Source organism: Littorina saxatilis, unplaced genomic scaffold, assembly GCF_037325665.1.
Source record: "Littorina saxatilis isolate snail1 unplaced genomic scaffold, US_GU_Lsax_2.0 scaffold_189, whole genome shotgun sequence".
NCBI lineage: Eukaryota > Metazoa > Mollusca > Gastropoda > Littorinimorpha > Littorinidae > Littorina > Littorina saxatilis.
The window spans coordinates 132,501-150,000 of record NW_027126791.1 but is presented as its reverse complement, the minus strand read 5'-3'; the positions used below and the strand labels follow the sequence as shown (position 1 = coordinate 150,000).

General features: G+C 42.7%; 1 protein-coding gene and 1 long non-coding RNA gene across 2 annotated transcripts in view; one reads left to right on the top strand and one right to left on the bottom strand.

Moving 5' to 3' along the window:
- LOC138955291 (uncharacterized) overlaps positions 1–8,979 on the top strand; it is a 27,702-nt gene extending 18,723 nt beyond the window's left edge. The window contains exons 3-6 of the mRNA XM_070326921.1: positions 177–364; positions 1,054–1,348; positions 2,240–2,604; positions 7,066–8,979. Coding sequence (XP_070183022.1) covers positions 177–364; positions 1,054–1,348; positions 2,240–2,604; positions 7,066–7,520 — 1,303 coding nt within the window. The 3' untranslated portion in view covers positions 7,521–8,979. The remainder of the gene's footprint in view (positions 1–176; positions 365–1,053; positions 1,349–2,239; positions 2,605–7,065) is intronic.
- A 663-nt stretch (positions 8,980–9,642) lies between these two features.
- On the bottom strand, positions 9,643–17,090 carry LOC138955293 (uncharacterized). Its single transcript, XR_011452176.1, has 3 exons — positions 15,823–17,090; positions 13,967–14,303; positions 9,643–12,491 (listed from the first exon to the last, which is right to left on the bottom strand). It is a non-coding gene; the product is annotated as an uncharacterized lncRNA (long non-coding RNA).
- Between the last annotated feature and the right edge of the window lie 410 nt (positions 17,091–17,500).

Sequence of the window (17,500 nt, the reverse complement as noted above, 5' to 3'; positions counted from 1 at the left end):
CACAATCATCATTATAACAAGCATACAAACAAACATAAATTCTCAGTAACCGATACCATTCTTACAAACTACTTATACATTCATGGTTCTTCCAATCGTCACTTACTTTGCGACGAATGCAACCAATACAAAAGCTGAAACCCAACTACATCCATTCTAATCAATCTGCGTTGCAGGTTTGTGGGACCGGCCACCACGGTGTCTGTCCCCTGCTACAACGGTGTCCGTGTGGAGGTGCGGACTGCAGGACAGGCGGTGGCGGAACTGGGGTGGAGGCTGGCACTTCTGGTTTTGACGATGCAACAACTGGACCTGTTAAATAGAGACCCACGTCTGGTCTGCTTGGCAGGCCCCCCTGGCACTGGTTAGACACGTCATCGTCGTCGTCATCATCATCATCATCATCATCATCATCATCATCATCATCATCTTAATCATCATCATCTTCATCTCCATCTTCGTCGTCATCATCATCATCATCATCATCATCCTCATCATCATAATCGTCGTCGTCGTCGTCAACATCATCATCATCATCATCATCATCATCATCATCATCATCATCATCGTCATCGTCATCATCGTCATAATTAATCATCATCGTCGTCGTCGTCATCACCATCATCATCATCATCATCATCATCATCATCATCATCATCATCATCATCATCATCATCGCCGTAGTCATGTTCATTGTCCACGCTATCTATGGCAATGTAATACACAATGAAAGCAGTGTAATCTTCAGTTACAAGAATGAAAATGCACGAAGTATAGCGAACTGCTATTAGTCAATGACGCATTCGTCGAAGAAATGACGTAATAGTTATGACGTTTTCAACTCAGTATGACCTCACTCTGAGCAACGCCTTCACTTGTGTCTGCATGTTTACTCCCTGTGTTTTAAACTGAGAGAAATATTTGCCTCAGAAAAAATGGTTTCAACCCCTACAGTTTCAACAGATTCAACTAAAACGGTAACAACTCTAAAGGATCAGCGAATGTTTTTGATGACATTATTGTTGTCTGATGTTGAGTTTTGTGTTCCAACAGGAAAGACGGTGGCGCTGGTACTGCAGGGGTTGAGGTGGCTGCTTCAGGGCCACGACGTGCAAGTGGTGTCGACACTCTACAACTCCCGGGCTGCCAGCAGAATGATAGCAGGGCAGCTAGGGATGGCTCTGAGCGCGGACCCGACACCTCCCCCAACACCAGGCAGCATCGCTCTACATCACTATGACTTCCACAACAGGGAGGCGGACGTGCAGCAGGCCGTCACCGACCTCTTGGCGCGAGTCAAGGACGGACAGTTGCACGTTCTGTTGGATGAGGCGTTCTTTGCTGGCAGGTTGGTCTTTAGGGGTTGGAGTAACGTGTTTAATATCAATCAATCAATCAATGAGTCTTATATCGCGCATATTCCGTGGGTACAGTTCTAGGCGCTCTGGAGTGATGCCGTGTGAGATGAAATTGTATACGGCCAGTAGATTGCAGCCATTTCGGCGCATATTTACCTTTCACGGCCTATTATTCCAAGTCACACGGGTATAGGTAGACAATTATTAACTGTGCCTAAGCAATTTTGCCAGGAAAGACCCTTTTGTCAATCGTGGGATCTTTAACGTGCATACCCAATGTAGTGTACACGGGGGGAGGTTCGGACACCGAAGAGAGTCTGCACACAAAGTTGACTCTGTGAAATAAATTTCCGCCGAGCCTGGGATCGAACTCACGCTGACAGCGGCCAACTGAATACAAATCCAGCGCGCTACCAACTGAGCTATATCCCCGCCCCGAAATGCGAAAATTTATACCGCGCACATATCTCACCACAAGTTGACTCAAGGTGTGTGTGTGTGTGTGTGTGTGTGTGTCAGTGTGTGTGTGTGTGTGTGTGCGCGCGCGAATATGCGTGCGTGCGTTCGTAGGTGCGTGTGTCCGTTCGTGTGCATGCGCGCGTAAAAATGTGCACGCACGTGCTTCGTGCATGCAAATATGTAGGTGCGTGTGTGCGCGTGTGTTTGTGTGTGTGTGTGTGTGTGTGTGTGTGTGTTTATGTGTGTGTGAGGCGCAGGGGTGCGTGTGTGTGTGTACGGGCGTACATGCGTGTATGTGCGTTCGTGTGTGCACAAAATTGTCCACAGCAACCTCACCCTGCTGTTCCGTGTGGTATGAGTGTGACACGTTCCTCCCAGCCAGACACACATCTCTCGCAACGTGTCTCCATTCTGTGTTACAGTACTGTGGCAGGTCCACGCCTCACTACACTGGTGGCCCGCCTGGCGAAGAGCGTTCCCGGCCTGCACCTGTGGGCGGCACGTGTTTATCACGACAACATCCCCCCATCACTGCGGCCTGAACCGCTCACCGTCCCTCTCCGCTGTGCTCCCTCCGTGCTGCGGGAGGTACAGACAGCGGTTGGCCAGGCTACAGGTGGAATCCACAACTACAGCGACAGCGGTGTACCTGCCCCTGGGGACGGACTGCGCGTGATACGGCTGAGTCACCATGGTAACGCTCACACAGGTCGGTGGCCAGCTGAGTGCCGGCAGTGCGGTAAGGAGGTCGCCGCCGAGCTGCGCCGTCTTGGTGTGGGCAGTGGGGGTGAGTTGAGTAGGTCATAGATAGATAGATAGATAGATAGATAGATAGATAGATAGATAAGTAGGGAGGTAGGTAGACAGGTAGGTGTGTAGGTACATGGATAGGTAGGTAAGTAGGTAGGTAGGTAGCAAGGTAGGTAGGTACGTAACTAAAACAAGTTCACATCGTGTCATTTTACCCTGTCAAATAATAAAGTTCGCTGGGCAAGACCACAGCAGCAAGAGAGAATTACGTCATTTGTAATGACGTCAAACTATAATAACGTCATGTCTGTGTGTCGGGAAATAGGTGTCTGTGACTTTTCTGTGACTTTCTTTCGTACACAGAGAGTGAATATGTGGCGAGAGAGAGAGAGAGAGAGAGAGAGAGAGAGAGAGAGAGAGAGAGAGAGAGAGAGAGAGAGAGAGAGAGAGAGAGATAACAGAGAGAACACGATTTTATTCCTTTAAGGCCTTAGCCCCTTTCGGAAGGGGGCTGGTTACACAAAAGTAAGAGAACGAACGAACGAACGAACGAACCAACTTTATTTTTCGAGGGTAATGGAGTAGATACAGCAAAGATCTTTTTTCATCCAGCCCTCGCCCAAGAGGGAATTAACTAACCAGTGCATAATATTAAAGCAGAAGAAGAAGCAAAGCAAAAACATAAAAACATGGTTATTAAATCAGACAAAGAGGGAAAAAAAATGTTCATAGCATACATGGTCATTGGTAATGGTATACATTAAAACACACACTTTGACACACACGGTCACATGCACACAGACACACACAGACATACATGCACATACAGACACACACGCACACAGACACACGCACACACACATACACACACACACACACACACACACACACACACACACGCACGCACGCACACACACACACACACACACACACACACACACACACACACATGTACACATTGTACACATAATCATTAAAAAAAAAACTTAACTGAAATGAAATGATTATACAAGTAGATCTTCATGTACTTATCAAACAGCAGTACCTGATCGAGGCATTAAGTGCCACACGACGATGAAAGCATATACAAAAAAGTATGTCTTCTAAAACTGGCAACAGAAAGTGGCTGTCTGAGAGAGACTGGTAAACCATTCCACAGAAATGGACCTGAATATGCCAGACTAGTTTTATACAAGTCAATTCTAGGGAGGGGAACATTTAGTTTCTTCGTGCGGCTTGATGAAGTCTCAGTTAATAATATTCTTTTAGTTAAATAGTCTGGTACACGTCCAAGAACTATTTTATGCATAAACCTTGCCTTGTTAAACGCTAGTCTGGATGAAAGTGGAAGAATTTCAGCTTTTTTGTAGTCATGATTAGAGAGGGTGCTGTTTTTCAGCAGAACAACTTTTACTCCGCGTCTGTGCAAAGATTTTAGGGGTCTTAAAGCTGCATCACTTGCAGAATCCCAAAGGGTTGATGCATAGTCTATTCCAGACTGCACATGCGCTTGAAAAAATGTTCTGCGCGCATCAAAATTTAGAAAATGTTTAATCTTTGCAGACTGATGAACTTTTTTTGCTGTAGATTTACATAAGTTACTTACATGAGGGCCCCATGTTAGATTGTTGTCAATAGTTACACCCAAAATTTTGTGTTCACTAACCTCGTTTATCAGCTGACTATCAACAGAAATGCACTTCTTTGGTTCCGACATGACTTGTCGTTTTTGACGCGTAGTAATTAGCATATACTTTGTTTTTTCTGGATTGAGAGACATGTGGTTTAAATGCGTCCATTCTACAGCATCATCGACACACTTCTGAAGCGTGTCGACTACCGAAGTAATATCATCACCTGAGGTATGAATAGTAGTATCATCAGCTAGCATATCACACTGTCCAGAGGATATGTGTAATGGTAAGTCATTGATGTAGACAGAAAATAATAAAGGTCCGAGGACCGAGCCTTGTGGGACCCCATATAAAATTGGCATTGCTTCAGAGCTCGAACTGTTAAAGGTAACTTTTTGTGTTCTTCCCGACAAAAAAGAGGCTATAAAAGTCTGTGTGGGCTGTGGTAGTCTATAAACGGAAAGTTTCCGCAAAAGGAGGGCGTGATCAATAACATCAAATGCCTTTGCAAAGTCCATAAACAGTGCTCCACATAACTTATTAGAGTTGATTTTTGATAACCAAGAGTCCACCAGTTCTGTCAGTGCCGTATGGCACGAGTGTTTAGGTCTAAAACCAGACTGAGTTTCATGAAACAAATTGTTTGATGTAAAGTATATCATAATATGGTCATTGACATGTTTTTCCAGTAGTTTTGACAATACTGGTAAAACGGAAATCGGTCTAAAATTTGAGGGATCTGTTTTATCACCTGCCTTAAAGAGGGGGATCACTTTAGCTTCCTTGAAAGCTTTGGGATAAACACTTTTTTCAATACAGAGATTGTAAATATACGTTAGAGATTCCGCTATATGTGGGGCTGATAATCTAAGAATTTTGCTGTCTATTTCATCAGTTCCCTTTGTGCTACTTTCTTTCAAGTGAGTTAGAGAATTATATACTTTGGAGACTGACAAAAAAGGTATAACTTGTGCCTCGTATTTAATTTTGGTGTCACAGTACTTGCGCAAAATGTGTAAATTGTTTTCATCGGATTTGTCAGTTTTTATTACTTTACTTGCAACTGAACAGAAGTGATTATTAATTTCATCTGGCGAAATATCGTTTTCGTTCCATGATGTGGTCTTTACACATTTATTAGTTAAAAGATTAATGGCTTTCCATGTTTCCTTGGAACTCTTGCCTTTCTTAAGAATGTCTTCGAAGAACTGCTTTTTTGACTGTCGAGTCATATACTGACATTTTGCTTTCTGTGTTTTGTACTCTTCAGATTGGCGGTCGATCCGGCATAGATAATCTCGGTAATGTTGGGCTTCTATAATTTCAGGAGTGATCCACCCTGGCCGATATGAATACTTAATTCTTCTTGACCTTTTAGGTGCATGTTTATCTAAAACTTCGCGAAATGTAGAATACCATGTTTTTAAAGCGTCATCAGGATTGGTCTTGTTATATATCTCACTAAACGGTGCAGAACGCATGTCTTCAAGAAAAAGTACTTCATTAAACTTAGCAAATGACCTGTACGTGAGGACAGTATGACCAAGCTTAGGAATTTTCACACCTTTTTTTGACCATGTACAGCAAATAGGGAAATGGTCGCTTATGCCTATGACAGGTACACAGGTTTCTATTACATGTTTTGAGTCGGTAGAGTATAAGTGATCAATGATGGTACTGGATGAGGGCGTGACTCGCGTTGGCGTATTGATCAGTTGGGACATATTAAATACAGTAGTAATATCTTTCCAAGATTTATTAGATTTCGTCATGTCAATGTTAAAGTCCCCCATGAGAAGAATCTCTTTTGATTCTAACCAAACTAAATCCATCATGGTTACAAACTTGTCAACCCAGTTCGCTGGTTCAGCTGGATTCCGATAGAGAAATCCAATCAAAATAGGAGATGCATGCTTTAACTTCACCTCTGTCCATATGCACTCCACACCAAAATTTTCAAACTGAGGTAAGCGCTTGAATGTTATATGTTCATTTATATAAACTAAAAGGCCCGTTTCTTTAGGATTTTTTGGGTCCCTTCGTATAGTTTGAAAACCGTTGATAAAAATTTCTTTATCGTCTATGCAGGAGTTAAGTCTAGATTCTGAGAATCCAAAAATATGAAACCCCCTGCCATAAGACTCACTGTTCTGAACAACCTGGGAAACATCAGACATTTTGTTTACAATATGATTGATATTAAGGTGTCCTATACGAAGGCCTTCAGTCACAGGCCAACGATTGTGGTCATATAACTTTGTCATCACGTTAAAAGTATGCAAAGCAACAACACAAATGAAACAAAATAATTAAGCAAACAACAAAAATTGTGTGAAAGGAAACAAAAATGTTAAAAAGATGAATACTATTTAGTAGCAAACAGTGCTCAATTCAACTTCCAGGGAACAATGTAAGAACACACAAAACGCTGGAAATAAAATTGTTGAACAAAGCGATTGGAAATGAAACATTAATTAACCAAGAAACAATGCGGTTGGCACACAACGATGCTATGATGAATATCAACTCGAATTCCGTAGATACAAAAGTTACTGACAATCCGAATACACAGTGGGAAAATTACAAAAGTTGAGAAAGAAGTCGCGCTATGAGCTTTAGGGCAGCAGCTGGATTGTCAGTGGAAGAGAGAGAGAGAGAGAGAGAGAGAGAGAGAGAGAGAGAGAGAGAGAGAGAGAGAGAGAGAGACAGAAAGAGACAGAGACAGACAGAGACAGAGACAGAGAGATGGAGAGACAGAGAGATGGAGAGACAGAGACAGACAGACAGACAGACAGTTTGTTTATTCCACCTCAATATTTACCAACGAAAAAATTCTAACGGTCACAACGGTCTTTTCCACACAGGTAACAGCCTCCCCAACAGTCCCGCCCCACTGAGCTACTGGGACGTGTTCATCATCACGCGGAGTTTAGAACTACAGGATGACATCGAGGATGACGCAGGCCAGGTGACGTCACGAGCTAGCGGCGTGGTGCGCGGTCTGCGTGATGAAGGCTTACCGGTGTGTGTGCTGGGGAAACAAGACTGGAGACACAACAGGGCGAGGTGGGAGAGAGATGTGCACGGCGTGGCGGTGGCGGCAACAGACCGTGTCACAGTAACACAGTATGTCTGGGTGCACGGCTTGGAGCGGCGTGTGGTGGTGATACTGCCAGGCAGGGACAAGGCGATTGATAAAGGAAGGAGTGATGAGGTGATTGATCTTACTGACAGACTGTATGCAGCATCGCGGTGTACCACACAGCTCATCATGGTGGACGTGCCTCCTGTCACCACCGCCACTTCCACCGCCACCTGAACCACTGTTCCCGCCACAACTATCCCCTCCACAACCACTGCTAATACCGTTACCTCCGTCGCAACCACCACCACGACCACCACCCCCACCACCGCCACCGCCACTATCAATATCATCATCGCCACCGCCACCAACATCAGCGTCACAACCATCGCAAACACAGCAACATGATTCTCATCGTCGTCGTCATCGTTAACAGCAACAACAACAGCATGATCAACAACATCACCATCATCAACAACAACAACAACACCACCACCAACAACACCACCAACAACAACAACAACAACAACAACCAACAACAACAACACCAACAACAACAACCAACAACAACTACACCAACAACAACAACAACAACAACAACAACAACCAACAACAACAACCATTGACTGAGGAAACCGAAATCAAACCCTGAGATCAGTTTACTTTCATCATTATTGACATTCTGATTTGCGAACTGCACCAAAACTCGACTTGTGACGTTGAACTATAATTTACGTCACAGCATTATGACGTCATTCCCATAAAGGAATTGCCACGATCAGCACAATGACTTTCTCCACTTGAACATCTGTGATCATTGTTGTGTCACCCTAGATCACTTTGCGAGTTCAGACAACAATGACTTGAAGAGATGTTTGCAGGGTTATTGGTTTTTCAAGCCGGCGAATTTAGGCCAAATGACAACACTGAACAATATCTTTCTTTTAACCTCGGTCTACACTTTGGGAGTTTAGAAAACAATTGGTGGCAAAGACCTATGCTGCATTATCAGTTGACAAACGGGCAAATGAATCCACAAAAAGACAGACAATAGTATTCTTCCTTCTACATGCCATCAGGGGAGAGCAATCCGGTATTACATCACCGGGCAATATCTGGCAAGCAGCTAATCGGCGAACTAACTTCCACCCCTCTTCAATACAAAAGTGTGTAGGCTGCAGTTTGTGTCCAGAATTGTCCATTTTGTGTAAACACAGTATTCCCCCTTACCCTGCAGGGTATTACCCCCCCCCCCCCCTTACCCTGCCTGGCATTGTGAAACATTACCTGTAAGCTGTTAGAAGAACACAGTTACCCCCCCCCCCCCCCCAACCCTGCCTGGCATTGTGAAACATTACCTGTAATTGAAGAACACAGAATTGACCTTAGTCCTTCCCCGTCCCAAGCCCACCCCGGTCTATAGCAACGAGCACAATGCGCGCGTAGCGAACCAATCTCTACTGAACTTGGACATGTTCTACACGAAGTCAAAGAACCTTGTGCCGTGTTGCTGGAGTTACGCCCTGTGTTATCTAAACGCTGATTGGCTGTAGGTGTTGGCGCGCGGAAATATCGAGAAAGGAGCATGTATATATATGTAATGTTATACCCATGGCTATGTCGATCTACGTTATTTCCACACATTTGATGACATATTTTTTGTCCGTGAATAACAAAATCTTCCTTTGAACGGAAAAAGTGAAACATGTGTCTGTTATTCTCGATCGGTCTGTCACTCTGCCTCTGTTTCTCCCCCCCCCCCTCTCTCTCTCTCTCTCTCTCTCTCTCTCTCTCTTTCTCTCTCTCTCTCTCTCTTTCTCTCTCTCTCTCTCCCTCTTTCTCTCTCTCTTTCTCTCTCTCTCTCTCTCTCTCTCTTTCTCTCTCTCTTTCTCTCTCTCTCTCTCTCTCTCTCTCTCTCTCTCTCTCTTTCTCTCTCTCTCTCTCTCTCTCTCTCTCTCTCTCTCTCTCTCTCTCTCTCTCTCTCTTTCTGTGCGTACGTGTATGTTTGTTTATGTGTGCGTGCGTGCGGCGTGAGTGTGTGTGTGTGTATTTATGTGTGTGTGTGTGTGTGTGTGTGTGTGTGTGAGCTCAGCACAGCCTACCCACAATCTGTGTATCCCTACAAAAGCAAACAGGATCCCAAGAACTGATTTATTTCAAGGAATAATAATAACTAGTAATACCCGTGCTCCGCACGGGATTTTTTCTTCTTCATTAATTACAGAGTTAATTATGAATAAGCAACAACAAAAACGTGTTCAATGTGCAATGGCACGCGCGTACAGAACAAAATGCCATACATTTATTGGGAGAGATAAAAAGAAAGGGGGAAAGAGGTGGATTGGCCATGACTTGTGCAGTGACAACAGTAACATATTAAATTTAGAAGTAATTGCGACAAATTTACCCCAAAAAAGCGCTAGCACACACAGAACAAAATGTGATAAAACATCAAACCTAAGAAAAACAGCGTTCAATGTGCAATGAACTGCAAACCATTTACACAGCAGCAAACATGTGACGCTTTCTGAAATTTCGGTCAATGTAGCGATATTTTCTTTTTACCAGGCTCGGCGCTTGAATACACTTTCTTTCTTTTCTTGCGTAGCTGCTCACCATTAGTAATGCAAGAATCTACAGCTTGGTGAAGGCAGACAGTTACGAAGGAAAGGCTAAATGCGGCAAAACTAAAAAAAGTGGCTATATTAACCGAAATCTCAGAAAATATGACACATGGGAGTGAAACAAACACATAAACACAGCATTAAATGAGCAAATAGTGTGCACAGTAAAAAAAAAAGTTTTACACATATAAAAATTTACATGGTTGCCCATATGGTCTTTGTTGATGTTCTTTGTCTCGTGACGTTATCAATATGTCCACAAAATTCAAAACAGGGATCAGATTTTACCCGCAACTACTGACTCGAGCAAATAGTGTGCACAGTACAAAAAAAAGTTTTACACATCAGCAAATAGGAATGAAAATGTAACCCAGTGGTAAATTTACAGTGGGTTCTGTGAACAATAACAAATCATGTAATTGGGAAAGAATAAAACAGCGTTAAATTGTGCCCTTTTTTGAGATTTCAGTCAATGTGGACAGTCTGAGAATTCAATCAATGTGACAAAATCATTTTGTCACGCTTCAACCAAGATGATGAATGCTAGTTAAAATGTGTAAAAGAATATATAACACCAATCATATAATTGGGAAAGAAATCTCGTCGCAGTACCCTACAGCTCGAGTCACCCACAATGAAACGTTTGCACGATTGACTGGACTTAAACAAATTAGCGGCTACATTGACATAAGTGAGGGACATAAATGTGCAAAAAAATGTGCCCAGAGAACAATAGTTGTACACATCACCATATATGTCTTAAGACGGGGAAAAAAACAGCACTAAATGGAACAAAATTTGTACACTTCAGCAAACATGCGAGTGAAAAATAAGATGTTAACCCTTACACCGGTGCAATTCTGTAACACATGTTACATAGCCACTGGTGAATTAACAGAGAGAAAAATAACAAAAAACAGTCATATAGGTTTTCGTATCAATGGGAGGTAATCGGAACTGACCAAACAGACTGAGCCAATAGCGCGACATATGTCGTGACAACCAGGTGACAGTATACGTAAAGTAGCGCGACATATGTCGCGACAACCAGCCAATGTGAAATTGGTTCTGCGTTCTGCGAACAACAAAATGTTTACACATGCATTGTGCACAGAGAACAAAAGTTTTCAGATCACCATGCATATATGGCATTATGATGGTTAGGCCTGAAGAAATACATTTGCTTTTGTTTAATATTTCTCTAAAATGTGAAATTGGTTCTGCGTTCTGCGAACAACAAAATGTTTACACATGCATTGTGCACAGAGAACAGAAGTTTACAGATCACCATGCATATATGGCATTATGATGGTTAGCAGGGGCGGATCTGGGTTTTGAAAGGGGGGGGGGGGTGCAAAGTTCTTTTTTTTTTTTTATCTTATCAGCGAAGGCGCGAAGCGCCGAACCGATGGCGCGAAGCGCCGAGCATGCTAGGGGGGTCCGGGGGCATGCCCCCCCGGAATTTGTTTTAAAAAGGAAGCAAAATTGTGCAATCTGGTGCAATCTGAGCGTGTAAAGTGCTATTTTCAGGTGATACATTTTTCTTCTTTTTTTTGTTGTTGTCCCGCTTGGGGGGGGTGCAATTGCACCCATTGCACCCCCCCCCCCCAGATCCGCCCCTGGTTAGGCCTGAAGAAATACATTTGCTTTTGTTTAATATTTCTCTTGGGCTGCAAGCCAGCACAAAATAATTAAAACATTTCATTTGCCAAATCAGCGCCACCAAAACTGATAAATAGGACTAAGCATGGAGTATTCATGGCAGGGGCTCTTTTTTGTTTGTCATGCTGTGTGCCACACGCGTTGCAGTTGTCACCGTGTGTAGAGTTTAAGATGATGTGATTCCTATTCTTATAAAGACAAAGTCGATCTCCGTTACACCCCCGCAACAATTTACATGGTTGCCCATATGGTCTTTGTTGATGTTCTTTGTCTCGTGACTTTATCGATTTGTCGCAAAATGATTCCACCAAATTCAAAACAGGGATCAGATTTTACCCGCAACTACTGACTCTGAAAAGGTTGTGAAAAAATGGGTTGAATGTGAATGTTTATTCCTGAGACAATGCTTGGAGAGCTTCTCCCGATGTGACTGCGTCATCTGAAGTGGACTGGGTTGCGTTTTGTGTTGCATCAAACATGTCTGTGGATTGTGTTGAATTTTGTGTTGCGTCAATCATGTCGTCATCCATGATTTGACTGAGCGTTAGGACGTCGACAATAGGTGGTTTGATGTGTTTGTAGGAGTGCTTGTTGCTGCAGGGTTGTTTGGTGCAGCGGTGGGTGAACGTAGTGCAGATGAAGATTAGCTGGCTATTGCCGCAGGGTTGTTTGGTGCAGCGGTGGGTGTAGATGAACGTAGTGAAGATGAGGTGGCCGACTGGAGGCGTTGATTTTCACGCCTAAGATTGGTTAGTTGTGTGGAGTCTTTGCTCGCTTTGGTTTTTGCATCTGACAATTGGTTGATGATGGTCTGGAAAGATTGCTTTTGTTTTTGTCGAAGTCGGGGTACTGCTTCACAGGTCAAGTTGTGGTCAGCGTCTTGAAGTGAGGTCGCAGTGAGTTGGTCGTTGGGACGCCATATCTGAAGAAAATTACAAAAAATTATACCTTATACACAGGAGTATGGAACACTGAAAAAAGATTTGTTTTGGCAGGAATGACGTTTGCATGATTACGTCTACATGAACAAAATTTTCTCTTTATACGTTTGCTCATTGGTGTAAAAATCCAGCCCCCCCCCCCCCCCCCCAAGCATTAAAGGTAAAAGCCATCTGGATTTTTGTAACATTTATGTTTTGTTTTTGGTTTTTGTTGTAAAGTGCTTATGATTGTGTTCTATTCCGTCAATGGCGTCATTCTGGTAATGATGTTGTTATTGCTTTTGTAAAGCGCTTTGTGTGTTCGAAAGCGCTATAGAAATCACCATTATTATTATTATTATTATTAAAGATACGAAATGGAAATCTAAAACGTCTAAAATATATAAAGATTCAAACGCATATATATATTGTAACTAAATGACAACAGAAAATATACATGGTCCAAACACACACACACACACAATCGAATGCACGCATCCATGCATAATAAGTCATGTACACACACACACACACACACACCCAATAAAGGTACGTCCAATGGCACGTGTGTGTGCTGTTTTCAGGTAATAGCACCGCCCTCCCTCCCCCTCATGTATGATTTTTACGAAATGGAAATCTTTCCTTGAACCCCCCACTCATGTATTGCCTATGCCTGGGTTAGTAAACAACGAAAGAATGCAGCGTTTCTTTCTGCATCTGCATGGGTAACGCGGGTGTGACGTTTTCATCTTTCGCTTTGTAACGGTGTTGATATTTTGATTCTCGGCCTCGTTGATCTAGTATAAACTCTACACTGAACAAAAAAACACCCTTCGATTGTACTGATAAGCGACCTTGTGTACCCTACATTCATGGGGCCAAATTTGTCCAACCAATTTTTTTTTATTTAACTTGAAATTTGATTCATCCTCAAATGTTTCCCTTCTTACTCAAAGGACGTAACCACTCGGTACACGTTTTCGAAAAAATCGATTTTGGGTGTGAAATCTATTAAATTTAACCAATTTTCTTCACATGCAAGAAAATGACATGCTTTTCGTCCATAAATAATTTCACTTCTTAATTTTACCAGGAAACATTTCAGTCTTGAGTATCGAGGGGGAAATATGTACACAGGCGAAAGATGAAATCGTGACACCGGCAGAATCCCAAACTTTGGCTTAGTACCGCACCCCCCCCCCCCCCCCCCCGTCCATAATGTATGGCAAGATTCCTTGAATCCCCCCCCCCCCCACCCCCCATATGGCCTATGCCTGGGTTAGAAAACAACCAAAGAATGCAGCGTTGAAAGAGCGAAAATCCTGCAGTTCAGCCGTGGCGTGTCAAAATGGCGGGGGAAGACTGAGAAACGTGGCGAATAATGTTGCAAATTCTCTATAGTATAACCCCTGTGGTAGAATACAGCAAGGTTAGGAACACTTTAAGAAAGTTTTACAGACTGATAAATGGGATTTACCTGTAGAGCCAGTTGTAGGATCCAACAGCAGATTTGACAGTTGCCCCGATTCAAAGCTGGGGGAGGAGCGGCAACATCCGCTTTGCCTTTGGTTCTGACTAAAGACTGCGCGACCACACGCGACCGCCGACTGGAGGCGTTGATTTTCACGCCTAAGAAGATTGGTTAGTTGTGTGGAGTCTTTGCTCGCTTTGGTTTTTGCATCTGACAATTGGTTGATAATGGTCTGGAAAGATTGCTTTTGTTTTTGTCGAAGTCGGGGTACTGCTTCACAGGCCAAGTTGTGGTCAGCGTCTTGAAGTGAGGTCGCAGTGAGTTGGTCGTTGGGACGCCATATCTGAAGAAAATGAAAAAAAATTATACCTTGTAGTTGTACACAGGAGTATGCAACACTGAAAAAAGATTTGTTTTGGCAGGAATGACGTTTGCATGATTACATCTACATGAACAAAATTTTCTCTTTATACGTTTGCTCATTGGTGTAAAAAATACAGCCCCCTCCCCCCCCCCCCCCAAATGATCACACACACACACAGTGATGAAAGTGCGCATCTCTTCCCAGCCTTGCAGCGCTTTGAAAGTTGGAAGCATTAAGCATTAAAGGTAAAAGCCATCGTGAAGATATGAACAAAAAGTAAGACGTCTAAAATATATAATGATTCAAACGCATAGTATAACATAAGTAAATAACAGAAAATATACATGGTTCAAACACACACACACACACACACACACAATCGAGTGCAGCATCCATGAACACACACACAGACAAACACACACACAATAAATGTACGTCCAATGGAACGTGTGCGCGTGTGTGTGGATGCTGTTTTCAGGTAATAGAACCCCCCACATATATGGCCTATGCCATGGGTTAGAGAAGTAGAAAAAACAAGATTCGTTCACCCCCCCCCCCCCCCCCCACATGTAATGCGCCATGGGTCATAGATTTTTACGAAATGGAAATCTAAAACGTCCAAAATATATAATGATTCAAACGCATATTCAGACCTGGGAACCCCTGTTTTGCACTTTGACTATTCTCTGTTTCTCAAACAAACTTGGTGTATTATAAAAAAAATGAGCGTAGTCACTACTCCACACAGCGTTTGCACATCCATGATTAAAACATGCCTCATGCGCGTCAAAATGGCGGGGGGAGACTGCAAATTCTCAGGCATGGGAATTGTCCGCCGAATGGCGGATTTCTGCCTAATTTTTTTTTTGTTCCGCCAAAAATGCAAAAGTGTCCGCCGAAAAAATAAAGGGGGGAGGCACACAAAAAAAGCACCGGTTACTTTGGCCTTTGCGCAAAACCCCGCGAAAACTTTCCGTATTTTGTTCACGCACTGCTACCGCCCGCCTCAGTTATTGAACTTTTATCTTTGAAAGTAAACCAGATTGCACAGATTGTGTTACACTTACAAGTTACATTTTCCTGTTTGTCTCAACAGATCAATTTTTTTACAAATTTAAACCATATATATAATACATGTATATATTTTTTTTCTTAAAAAAAGCAAAAATTGGTACATTTTTGTACTAAAAACTCTGATTCTAAAAACAGAATTTAATGGCAAACTTGGAGCTCAGATGACACCAGATTGCACCATCTGGGTTCTTTGGAGAAAAAATTTTTCCGGGGGGGGCATGCCCCCGGACCCCCCTAGTAAGGCTAGGCGCTTCGCGCCGTCGACTTTACGCTTCGCGTCTTCAGTTATAAATTTTCCGCCTTTTTTACAATTTTCAATTCCCATGCCTGAATTCTCTATCTCTATAGTATAACCCCTGTGGCAGAATACAGCAAGGTTAGGAACACTTTAAGAAAGTTTTACAGACTGATAAATGGGATTTACCTGTAGAGCCAGTTGATGCGACAGCAGATTGACAGCTGCCTCGATTCAAAGCTGGGCACTGAGAAGCAAGCGGTCCGAATGTTGCCACGCTTTAGGTCTGACTAAAGACTGCGCGACCGCACGCGACTATACAAACAAACAAAATAAAATACAGCAGGAATGACGTTTGCATGAATCCATGATTACGTCTACATGAACAACAGTGATAAAAGTGCGCATCTCTTCCCAGCCGTGCAGCGCTTTGAAAGTTGGAAGCATTAAAATTTAAACGGGTAAAAGCCATCGTGAAGATACGAAAAAAAAGTATGACGTCTAAAATACATAATGATTCAAACGCATAGTATAACATATGTAATAAACACACAATCGAGTCCACACATCCATGCTTATTTAAAGTCATGTACACACACACACACATACATGGCATCAAGCAATACACAATTAAATGACACATATATGGAAAACGTATAATGAACATGAACATGGCAAGTAATTCACACCGTTACCTACTATAAAATTGATGATATATATATATACCACTCACTTGCTATTCGCCTAAAAGCTTGCAGTGTGCTGTGACACATATAAGAAACCAGAAGAAAAAAGGACTTTACTTTGGCGAAAAGAGCATATGCTGCTTATTTTTGTACATAACTGCTATAACTGTATTTTTTCCGAACACTTACATGTAAAAAACATAGAGATATATCTTACCATTTCACTAAGACAGCCAAAATAACGGTCAAATTAAGGGGAGATCATGATGAAGGGGAGATCATGATGACGTACATGTCTATGGTTGCACCGGGGGAAAATATTTAGTCGCTGGAACCTATAAGGTTATACGGCGACTTATCAGATGATATTGTTTCGAACTTATCTTTTAAAAATTAAGTAAACAAATCTATAGAATATTTTGGAGTTCCATTAACAGATAAACAGATCTATCTATCTTCTTATTATTTTAGGTTCGTCTGGGGTAGAGAAATAAAACACACAGCTAGGTTCGTCTGAGGTGCGGTCGCGTAGTGTTTAGTCAAACCGTTCGCTTTCGGCCAATGGGATAGCTGGGATATTCTGTCTGCTACGACATTTCACGTTAAAAAGGCCTCAAAAAGCCATTTCGCTTTCGAAGTCGTCAATCTAACCCAGCCTATCGTCTTCATCGCGATCCGTTCCTACGGAAAAACCGAGGGACAGGGTCCAAACCGGCGGGGTTTGGTAGGAGATACGTCCACACGGCGAAAAAGGCCACGCGTATTATAATATAGATAGGCTTTATACACAAAGTTAAATATAGAACAACGGAAAACCTGGTGTAAGGGAAGTGACTGCTTTTATTTGACAAAATGGATGTACTTGATTGCTTCCCTTCGCTAGTGGCCCGTTTACATTTCAATGATTTGCGATGCTCTTTTTCCCTGAAAATAAACGTTCGACCTTGTGTGTGCGTGCTTATATACTCGTCTTGTTTTATCAATGGTTTAAACCAAATCGCTGTCTTTGGCTGTTTCCGCGCTTCTAGCAAGCAGCAGCGTGCATTTCACTTCTTTCACTTTTCAGAATATTATTCAGTCACATTGTCATCTTTCAAACTCCCTTTCAGCACTCACATACCCCCCCCCCCCCTTCCTATCCTGCATCCCACCCTCCCCCCACCCCTTTCCTCCTCCCCTAT